Source organism: Myodes glareolus, chromosome 21 (assembly GCF_982192425.1).
Source record: "Myodes glareolus chromosome 21, mMyoGla1.1, whole genome shotgun sequence".
In the NCBI taxonomy this organism is placed as follows: Eukaryota; Metazoa; Chordata; class Mammalia; order Rodentia; family Cricetidae; genus Myodes; species Myodes glareolus.
The window spans coordinates 50,256,136-50,267,608 of record NC_142046.1 but is presented as its reverse complement, the minus strand read 5'-3'; the positions used below and the strand labels follow the sequence as shown (position 1 = coordinate 50,267,608).

At 43.7% G+C, this 11,473-nt stretch overlaps 1 protein-coding gene across 1 annotated transcript in view; it reads right to left on the bottom strand.

Moving 5' to 3' along the window:
• Positions 1-519: 519 nt before the first annotated feature.
• The window catches only part of Nostrin (nitric oxide synthase trafficking), a 54,154-nt gene continuing 43,200 nt past the window's right edge, over positions 520-11,473 (bottom strand). Inside the window, exons 11-16 of the mRNA XM_048425945.3 lie at positions 10,665-10,773; positions 8,463-8,551; positions 5,489-5,614; positions 4,480-4,594; positions 3,554-3,640; positions 520-851 (exon numbers count right to left, since the gene is read on the bottom strand). Of these exons, the coding sequence (XP_048281902.3) occupies positions 715-851; positions 3,554-3,640; positions 4,480-4,594; positions 5,489-5,614; positions 8,463-8,551; positions 10,665-10,773 (663 nt within the window). The 3' untranslated portion in view covers positions 520-714. The remainder of the gene's footprint in view (positions 852-3,553; positions 3,641-4,479; positions 4,595-5,488; positions 5,615-8,462; positions 8,552-10,664; positions 10,774-11,473) is intronic.

Below are 11,473 nucleotides of genomic sequence, written 5' to 3'. Positions count from 1 at the left end.
ATAAGCGGCTCTGGTATGAAATAAAGGGGGCATTTTTGTTTCAAGGATGACCCGTGTCTCTGTCTGTCTGTCTGTCTGTCTTTGTGTGTTTCAATCTCCAGCCCCTTGCCTGGTTCACGAACTGTATGGTAGCTCATAGAGCGTAGACGGGTGTGGTGCGCTACACCAGCCCCGTGGACTTTGGAGCCTGGCTCCTGATCCTTTATTCTGCTTCCCAACCCGTGTCTATCATATTGTATCCTGCTTGTCTGTCACGACTAGTTTTAGCTTTGGTCTGTGTTCTTTCTTATTTCCCAGGCTTTGCTTGACCCCTCGTAGGCCTGCTGGTTCTCGTCACCACCCAAAGCTAAAGAAAAGAGGCACCTAAATCTTAATTATTGCGTGCTCCCAGATAATGATGTCACTTCGGGCAAGTGGCTGAAGTCACTCTGGATAACCATCTCTGTTTTGTCATGAGTGGATCATCTCTAGGGTCTTAGATTTTAGGAATTCTAGGAACCAATAAACTTCTGTGCTTCATTCAATCCAACTGTCTTTTATTTAATTCTGTCTTGAGCTAATACCCCTGAGCACTGAGTACTATAGAATCTTGCAGGCGGGTCTCTACCACCCACTGCATAAGGAAAATTTGCAAAGATGATAACTGTGCCTCTTTATTTGCAGCACACCGTTTACAGAACACGTAAGCCCCCCCCCCAGGTGTCCAGTCTTGTTTTATGACTGCGTGGCTGCGTTTCCAGCCTTTGAAGGCAGCTCCTCCACATAGGCAGCAGGAAAATGGCCTTTCTTCCCATTCAAAGAGCCGAACCACCATCCTTCTTCCTTCTTCTCATGTAAGGTCACAATGTCTCCTGCAAGGACACACACTGAGTTAGACCAATGGTTCTGGGCAGCCCGAGCGCATGCCACACAGAGTTGGTAAGAACAGTTCCGTACCCAAGAAACTGCTTGGTAGCATTGCTTTCTGCATTTGATTCGGATGAAGCACAGTTTGCTGACTGCTGTGCATGGAACAGCCGAGAATGTTAAAGAGAGCGAAATAATGAACTACCGAGTGATGTTAAGGATTTGCATAAAATCAGAATCATGGTAGAATCGCACAGCTGGTTCTCCTTTTATGTGCAGTGAACGGGTGATCAGCAAACTTGCTGTCCATACCTTAAGGGTGGGTTATACATACTTGTGGCCCCGAGAGTTGAGAATATTTCACTGGAAGTGTGTCACATTTGGCCTCAGTCTTTCTGCAGTTTCACGCAGAAATCTAGCCTGTATTCATTCATTTAGACAACTTTAACAATAAAGCGTCAATTTGGAGATAATCATTTGAAGGAAATGAGTAAAGCCGAACTCCTAACAGAGTTCTTATCTAATTTTTGGTTGTCCTTTAAAAAAGTAATCATGGTCTTAGTAACTGTAAACTTGGTGGATGGCCCAGCATACTTTAGTTAAGCCTCTGGCTTGAGAGAATTCTTTTTCTCTCTCTGGGCATATTATTGTTTGCTTATGAAGCGTCCCCTAAAGGTCTGTGCGTTGAAGGCTTAGTGCCCGAACAGTGGTGCTGTTGAGAGAATTGAATATTGAGGCTGCCGACTTCATTAATGAGCTCATATTGAATGGCCAGTTCAGGGATCTGTTTGCAGGAAGGTCACTGAAGGGCTTGCATTAGAAGGTCAAGGTCATCCCTTCCCCTCCCTTCTCCTCTCCCCCATCCCACCCCCACCCCCGGCTTGCTGGCTATGAAGGATGGGGCAGCTTTCCTCCCTTGTTACAACATTCAGCTCTCAAATTTTTGACCTCCCCACAGACCTGAAAGACAACCAAACAAACCAAATCCCTGGAAGTCAGGAGCCAAATTAGTCGTTTCATCTCCTCAGCTGTTTTTCTCAGGTATTTTGCCACAGCTTTGAAAAGCTAACGGGCTGCTTCCCACACGTCAAGGTGGAAACACCCACTTCCGGGTCCAGCATTGCTTTTCTTTAGCCCCGTTCTCACCAAGGTCTCCTTCACTCTTCCCCCTGGTCTGGAGGGACAGGTGACGGTACCATCCTGTCTTCCCAACCATGGTTTTCTCTTTCTTCTCACAGGAGCTCATTCTGATTTTGAGTTCTCCCTCTCCAAAGAATTTCCTCGGACCAGTAGGTTGTTTGGTGAAATTTAAACAAATCTGGTGCCATGTTCATTGAAAGGAGCTACTTAGACTATAAAGCATAAGTGGCTTTGCAACCAACAGGGAACTGATATAAATAAGATAATTAATGTAAACTTTGAAACATAAACTCGGGGACCTTTGATTTCTTGAGTAATCTCTAAGTAATGTGTTTTTTACTTTACTCTTAGAAAAAGGAAGTGATAGCCAGGAGAAACCTGACTATCCTGTGGTAACTAGAAAGTTCCCTCTAGCCGGGCGGTGTTGGTACACCTTTAATCCCAGCACTCGGGAGGCACAGGCAGAGGCAGGTAGATCTCTGGGAGTTTGTGGCCAGCCTGGTCTACATTTGCTACAACATCCATCTTGATTTTTCTTTTCGTCTTTTCTTTTCTTTCGTTCTTTCTTTCTTTCCTGTTTTTTGGTTTTTGGTTTTTTGGTTTTTCGAGACATGGTTTCTCTTAGTTTTGGAGCCTGTCCTGGATCTAGTTCTTGTAGACCAGGCTGGCCTTGAACTCATAGAGATCCACCTGCCTCTGCCTCCCGAGTGCTGGGATTAAAGGCGTGTGCCACCACTGCCTGACTCTCCATCTTGATTTTCTATTGTGCTGGAAGCCATGGCCATGGATAATAAGCTTCTCTTATGGCATAATTCTTTTTCATGGTCACATTTCTAGGTCTGTCTTTGCTTGGACATCCAACCATAGAGACATGCAGAAAGTGGAGGCTGGACATTTGTACTTATTTAGGAGTGTTAGTTTATATAATCTACTAGAAAACACTTCCCTGGGAAATATTCTGACACAAAAGGACCTGATTCTTTAGAGGGTCTCCAGGTTCATTTCTGAGAAATGGGGAACAAACATTAACCTGGGTACCAATGGACTCAGACTCTAGAACTTTCTGTCATACTAAGGGAGCTATTACTTCACTTTTCTGCAACTTTACCATCTGCCAAACAAAAAGGTGGAGTTCTGTCTCCAGTGAATCCCCACGAGTGGCATCCTGCCCCAGTATAGCAGTGTGGTTAAGGATGTGACTGAGTTCTGAGCTCAAATCCTGCACTGCTCCTGCTTGTGATTTTACTCTAAGTACGGGACTTTTCTCTGTGGCATTCTTCTCAGCTATAAAACAGGAAGAAATAATGTCTGACTCAGAGGGTTCTGTGAATAATAATTGAACAATATGCTCCCAACAGTGCCCGACACATACTTAGAAACATGAAATGACCTTGAGCCGTCATTACACAAGCCTTATTTTCATGTACTTTGTCTCTCTTCGACAAAGAATGACTGAAAACCTCAGCCAGGAACAACTTAATGCTGTTCCAGTAAGACAGATCTTATTCAAAGGAAGCATCTCAACATGAAAAAAAAAACAATTAAAATATGTGAGAATGAGTCTTACCTTTTTCCAAATTCAGCTCATCATCTTGCCTGGCTTGGAAAGTGTACAAGGCCTTGCAAAGACTGTTGCCGACTCGGGACACAGAGGCTGGAGTTTGGGATGAAACTGTTACCATGGTGACTCAGTAGCAAAATGCACACAATCAGAAACTCTTTGTTTAACAGTATGGTGCATAGTTTAAATTTTCTCAAAAATTTTACAATTTTATCTAATATTTCTTCCTTGGTTCAATACGTATCTGTAATATACTCAACATGTATATGAACTATGCATATCATATAGTCAAGACTCAGATTATACAGGAAATGTTAATTCTGGAGGAAAATGACTGTTATTTTACCAATAACAATGGCAATTTAAAATTATTCGCTTTTCGTGTGCACATGGTTGATAGCATTAGGTAATGTGTGTGGTAGCTGCATTTTTTCTTTTCAAAACATACCAGCTTCGCCATCCAGGTAGAGAAAGGGAAGAGTTGAGTGTGTGTGTCTCATTAGCCCTTGTCGATTAGGGAGATGTTTCTCAAAAAGTTCACTGGTGGCTTTTGAGTAGATTGTGCGACCTCGATGCCTTGGGCCTTACTAAAACTCTCTTGGTCCATTTTTAATAAAACAAATAAACTGGAGAGCTGAGATTGCGGTATGTAGCCCAGGGACAATGACCGTGTGTATGTATACATGTGTGCACATGTTATGTATGTACGTGCACATGTGCATACATAGCTTCTCATGTTATCGTAAGGCCTTCCTACGTTTCTGTCCACATTTGTGCACGGAACTACAGATGCTAACAAGTTCATCACTCTCGGCTGAGAGGTAGTTTCTTTCTAGTAAATATGGGGGAATGTAGCTGAGAAATCATATTTAAATATAGCGATGAACTCTACCCAGAGGACACGCTCACGATTATTTGGGGCACTGGATTACCTGAAGGTGAAGAACTACGGCTGCTCTGCCTGCCAGAAGGTGCCTGGCTCACAGTCTTCTCTAATCTCGCTGTCAAAAGCGGCCGGGATATTCTTACATAAGTGTGAGAGTGCTCCTGAGAAAAATACAGTTTATAAAAAGAAAGTCATTTCAAACAGCCATGTTATAAATATCCATGTAACATTGTTCTCTGTGTGTCAGTTCCTTGGGACTTATGTTTGGTTTTTTTTTTCTTTTTAAATGGGGATGATGCATAAATAATCAAACTATTTCTAAGACCCCCTGTGTTTAAGCTTTCTTGTTCCATAGGCAAAATAGTTTCAGAGTGAGATGATTCCTGTATGTTAGAGTCTGCATTTCCAGTTTGGACCTATATGTCTGGGCCTCATAAAAATGTTCACAGCAATTCTGGAGGCCCAAGTTTAATGGGCCCCCAATAAAATGATTGAGGAGAACTCATGACTCTCCTCAGAAACAATACTGTCCCTTTATCTCTTGGTGTTTGGTTATACTTCCCTTCAGAATGTAAAGAAACTAGCTACAAGCAGTAGCTGTCTGTGCAACAATTTCTAGAGTGTGGCGCTGCATAGATACCTGTGTGTGTGGAGTGTAGCCACACTATATATACGGTTAAACATTTCCACTGTGCTAAGATGAACCTGATGCTTGCCATGCAATATTACAGTCTAGGTCTGTCGGATTACCAACATTTCAAGTTAGTAGGAGGTTCCACAATAGCACATTGTAAAGCTAAAGGTAAGGTCTGAAGAGAGAGGAGAAATCCTGAGTTCTTTGCTTGAGTGACTTAGCCCATTCCAAAGGACGTGTTTAGTTGGGTTTAATGTCAACGTCCTCAAGAGAGATCAAAGTAAGTTTATTTTAGTCACCGGAGTAAGAACTGGGGCACAGGTACAGCTTGACAGTTACGGTGGGTGTTCTGCCTTGACCTCCTGGTAAGCCCTTCCACCTGACCAGTCCAGCCAAGCCATTCCAGTGATCTCCGCGTTACCTTTTCCTTCCACTTGAAGATGCAGGCGCTGCAGGGGTGGCTGGGTTTCGGCCTCTGCTCCAGGTCTGCTAACACTGACGACAGTTTGTAGGAGTTCGCTTGCAAGAGGTCTAGTTTCAAACTGTTCTGTAGACACATCGTGTGGGCATGGGAGGAAATGTCAAGAGAACGGAGCACAGCCGGGTGAATAAAGGAATCCCAGGATCCCTTCCAAAGGGAGAGAGGTCTAGAAACACACACACTTGGCTCACATATGAATACATGTGAAAAACATGGAAAGAATAAAACCCTTACCACATGTAGAGGGCAAGACTTGGTGTGTCTTACTGAGGCCTTCCCCTCTTGTAATTAGGGCAAAGAAAACAAGTTAGATTGGTTCCTAGTAGTCTGAGATGATGAACTACTTTGGATAATTTCTTTTTACTCCTGAGGAACAAGAAAGAAGGTAGATATGGATTCCCCTCAGAGTCATGAGGCAGACTCTGAGTACATCCCACCAAAATTCACGGGAATTGTGTTTGCTTTTATTTAAAGAGGCATGTCTTATATTGCCCAGAAAAGTTGTAGTAACACTGCTCCTCAAAACCGGAAACAACATTCAAGTAGTAACCCAGGGTGTCTGAGTATAAAAATAAGGAGTGACTCTTGAGTTCCTTGTTTCCTCCTGTTTGTTTTGGCTTTGACCATGAACTAAAACATCATAATTACTTCTTTTTAAGCTGTATTCAGTCAGGAGCAATCAAATTATAGAATAAACACTGGAAGGGCCTTCTGCAACCCCCTCCTCCCTCTTTCCTATTCCTCTGGTATAGTATCCCAACCCTAGTGGTCCAGCTGGAAAGTTACTTTCTGAAGGAATGGTCTCGAAGCACAGTTCACCTAGGAACAGGTTCACCAAGAATGAAAGCCAAACTCCCTACACCTCTGGAGTTAGGCTCCCGCTATGAGGCATTTGAAAGCGTTAGAGAAGGCACCAGGCTCTCTTAGGAACAGCACTCCTCCTAGCGTCTGCAAATAGCTACTCTGAATGCCTCTCAGCCAAGGTTCTTGAGTCAAATACAGCACGCCGAGGCCCAGGAGATACTGCAACAAGCCAAGCTTCCTCTCCAAGAACCCCGGATCCTACGAAATACTATGAAATACCGCCAGTGTCCCTCTCCCCTGAGGTGAAGTGTTCTGTGGGATTTGGCGTCCCCCACTTGGAGCTCATGCTTGCTGATGGAGTCCCAAGCTCAGGGGTTAACTCGTCTCTCTGCTTCTGTGTGAGCTAGGCTAGTTTGTGAGCAAATGTTGCTAACGCATGTCTGATGCTGGCAATGAGAACAAAACTCAACACAAAGACAACCGAAGAGACGAGGGCCATGCCTTTTATGACTCTGTTTTGGTAGATATCCTGAGCATTGAATTAGTTAATTGAACATTTTGTGTGACTGTCACACAAAATGTCCTACAGTGTGTTTTAGGACTTTCTGCAAACTATACCCACAGGTCATTGCAGTAGTATTTCAGATCTCCGCTCCCAAGCAAACAGAATGAGATCTTTCTTTTCACAGAAAGTATTAGAGTCATTTCTGCAGCAGCCTTCCCACTAAAGAAAATCTATACTTAAAATACACACACACACACACACAAATTATAGTTGTACCACAAATCATAGTTGGTTTTCACCAAACCACTACTCAAACTCCCAAGTTGGTCAGAATTATTAGATATCTACTTCCTCAGGAAAGCTCGGTTAGGTAAAAAAAAAAAGTTCTCTGGATTCTTATATCCTTTAAGACAATACTAAAAATGTCCACTCTTCCTGAATTTTTCTTATATTAACAGCAGCCCATGTCTCACCATGCAAACCACAGCACAAGCCCTCTTCCAGAACCTTCTCACTCCCACCCAAAGTCCCCCAAAAGTTTGCTTCTAAAGTACCTCCCGGCTTTCTCAAAGTCTTTTGCCACGCCCCCATGCCCTCCTTTGCCACGCCCCTATGCCTTCCTATACCACACCCCTGTGCTCTCCTTTGCCACGCCCCATGCCCTCCTTTGCCACGCCCCTATGCCTTCCTATACCACAACCCCTGTGCTCTCCTTTGCCACGCCCCCATGCCCTCTTCCTGATTATAACCATATCTTTTTCTTGTTTTTAGAGGATTCTGATGTCAGTTGAAGGAAAAAAATGGAAAGTAGAATCTTATTCATAACTTTAGCGGCACCTCTTCATGACGAGGTTGCATCCCGATATGCTCAACGTTAGCTGAGAATTGATGTAATGCATCCAACCTGCTGAACGCCCCCACTTAGGCTGCTCAGAATCTTACATTAGCTTACATTGGGCAAAATAACCCGGTGCAAAGACCATTTCATAACAGAGGACAGTCCCTCATAATGTATTGGACATTATACTGGAAATGAAAAACAAAACGGCTATGTGCATATACTATCCCACCACCATAAAAGGCAAATAATCATCAAGTCGAACAAGCTGCCGATCAGTTTTTGAGCTCCTTCTCTGAGCACTGCGGTGGCATTATCTGGATAGCAATGCGTCCTCAAAAAATCTCTATGGTATAGTATCCGTATTCCCATTCTGCAGATGAGAACAGTAATATTCCAGGTTTCTACAGCCAGCAAAGCTAAATCCAAGAATCAGCTTCTGTGAATGGCAAGCTGGCGATTTGGTGATTACGGGCACCTGACAGGGTCAAAGTGCCTAGGATCCCACTAATGGATGCTTCTATTTTTGGAGACTTCTATTCAGCACACAATTGTGTCTCTCTTTTACGGAAAGTAAAGTAAGCATTTCTAGGTGATAGGAAGCTTCCATAGCCCTCCAACAAGCCATGTAGGAGCAGGCTATCTCAGCTCTCCCACTCAATTGTTCTGACTCAGCAGGAAGGAGCAGCAAGCAGGGTAAGTGGGCTGAAAAATAAATAGTCTAAAAATAACCCTTTCGTCAGGAAGTGCACTGGGCAAACGTTTACCTCGTCCATTAAAGCCACTGCATCCTTCTGGCTCTTGGCATCAGCAAAGGAAGAGTTGCCGGAGAGTGTTTTAAGCTTCTGCTCCAGGTCTGGAAATGAAAGCACATGCTAGGTCACCTTTCACCCAGTCCTAGTTGGGTGCTAACAGGGAACAGTCATCACCTTTAAAGAGATCCTGAAGGCTAGAAGTGATACACATGGGCTGTGGTGCTACTTCATTTGTATTTTAATAAATAAAGCTTGCCTGAAGACCAGAATGCAAAAATAGGCATGCTAGTCAGCCATACAGGACAAGGTAGCACACACCTTTAATCCCAGCCGTCACACTAGTCTGCCACAGAGGCTGGGCAGTGGTGGTACACGCCTCTAATCCCAGCACTAGAGAGGACTAGAAGGCAGGATGAGACAGGAACTTGTTCCCTTTCAGTCTGAAGATTTCATAGATGTAAGAGCTCTCTAGCGGCTTGGCTGCTTTGCTTTTCTGGTCTTCAGGCTGAACCCCAATATCTGTCTCTGGGTTTTTATTATTCATGCTCCATTGGGACTTCCTAAATGGGGGTGGATGGAGTGGGGGAAGGGCTTCTCGGTGTAGCTGTCACGGGACTTCACTCAATGGAGATGATTAGTGAGCATACAGCTCATTTATTGCTACTCTTCTTGGATGAAATTTGAGAAATGCCGGTGCTTAAAGGATCTGACTGTATTTTTTAGGATCAGATTTTTGAGTTTCTTTTGGCCTATTCCAATATTCCTCACGTTTACACGATTCTGCTAAATTCTTCCTCCGTTCTTTTAGGCCTGCAGCCTTTCCTATCTTGGGTTTCCTAGTCACGTCAAAAGAAATCTTGCAATCAATGCCAAGAAACTGGATTGTGAATGTGAGGATGTTTTGCTGTCTGTCCTGCCTTGAAATTACTCCACGTGATATTTCACCTCTGACTCTGAGTATAGGATTTAATGTGAATAACTGTTATAACATTTCAAACGTTAGTAAAAAGACAGAAGTGAACCCCCAAACCATGTCTCAATCCCCAAAATTGTCTCTCATCACGGTCACTTTGAGAAACAATGAAACTATACATTTCTAAAGCATAGCAGTGACCTACTTATAAAATTCTCATAAATTGACCAAAGTGTCTTTTTATACTTTTTTGTCTTCTTTATTTTGGTGTTTGGAGATTGGGGTCTCACTCTATGCCAGACTGGCCTTCAAGTCACGATCTATCGAGCCCAACCTACGTTTCAGCCCACAACAGGCTTCCTGTCTCAACGTCCTGAGTCCTTACGGGTATACTCCTACCTCTGACTCTAAACTGTAGTGATAGTTCATTTGTATTTTAATAAATAAAGTCTTCCTGAAGATCAGAGAGTAAAACAGCCACACTGATCAGCCTTACAGACCAGGCAGTGGTGACACACCTTTAATCCCAGTAGCCACACCAGTTTGCCATAGAAACCGGGCGATAGTGATGCACACCTTTAATCCCAGCCCTAGAGAGGAACAGAAGACGGGAGGAGACAGCTCTCAATACACAGTCTCATTCTGAGATTTCAGGAGGCAGGATTGCCATTTCTTACTGAGGTCGACGTAGGAGCCAGTGGCTGACTGCTTTCCTTTTCTGACCTTCATGTTGAAACCCAGTTTCTGTCTCTTGGTTTTTATTAATTGTGCTACACTAAGTTTTTTTAAATTTTTTTATTAATCATATGTATGTGTGTGTGTGTGTGCATGTGTGTGTATAAGGCATGTGAACATATGTGCCACAGAGCATAGTGGAGGTCAGAGGGCACCTTGGTGGAGCTCTGCCCCTTCACCTTCACATGGGTTCTAGGGATTCCCTCACACTGCCATGTTTTCAGGGCAAGCGCTCTTACCCACTGGGCTATCCCACCAGTCCTGCACCTGACTTTAAATTTTTTTCCCTTTGATTCAACACAACTTAGATTTAATATGCAGTTCTTTAAAGAGAGGATCCACGCCCGACTCAACAAAAGCAGACGAACCCTAGCTGAGTAAAGCTCCCGAGTGTGATGTGATGCTGTTCTTTATCCTGCATGGAACGACATCGTCACAAGCCAGGCATGACACCACCTTGTGTGCCAGTGCACGAGGGACAGAGCCAGGACAAAAGTGTGAGGCCAGCCTGGTCTGCTCCATGGAGTGAGTTCCAGGCCAGCTACTGGCGCATGAAAATCACCCACCTTCTTTGTCCCTTGAGGCCTTTTCGATGTCCCTTTGCAGTCTCAGCAATTTTGGTTTTATCAACGACTTCCGTCTCTCTTTATCCATTGTATTCTTTGGATCTTCTTCCTTTAGAAGGGGAAAAAATGACATTTAATAACTTAAGGGAAACAAATGAGAGTCACTACTTATAGTTTTTTCTGAGACTCTCATTATATTTGATGGTTTTTACTTTTACATTTTATTTCCTGGTTTTATTCTTATTCATCATGTTTGATGGTTTTTCAGTCTCACCAGAGAGGGTGTGATTTAAAAATGAAGGTAATATTTGGTTCACACACATTGTTCCACGTATTAGGCCTGATTGATAAGGTCACATCCCGTTCACAATTCATCAGAACACAGCAGAACATTCTAGTTAATAAAGCAAATGATTCTTGGCGGAAGAGATTTTCTATGGTGGCTTCAGCTTCTGGATAAATAAATTATTTGCCGGATACCTCATGCTTCATGACATAATTGATATTGATTCAAACTCAAGTCTTTTAATCATCCACCACGGGACTCTGCATGCCTCAGGTTAGGACTGCGTCAGGAGTGGAACAAGCGTTCGCTGGATGCTGTGCTGGCTTGCTATCAGGATTACTAGAGCTAGGACGCATGCTCAGCCCCAGATGGTGCTCTACCTGGTTGGTTCTCCAAGCACAACGTTGGCCACACGTGTGCAGGCACCAAGGCTGTAGATGGTAAAGTGAAAGGAGGAGCAAGGACATTCTGCAGGAGAAACGGCGCAAAGAAAGGAAAGGGGGGCTCTGTGGAGAATCTATCA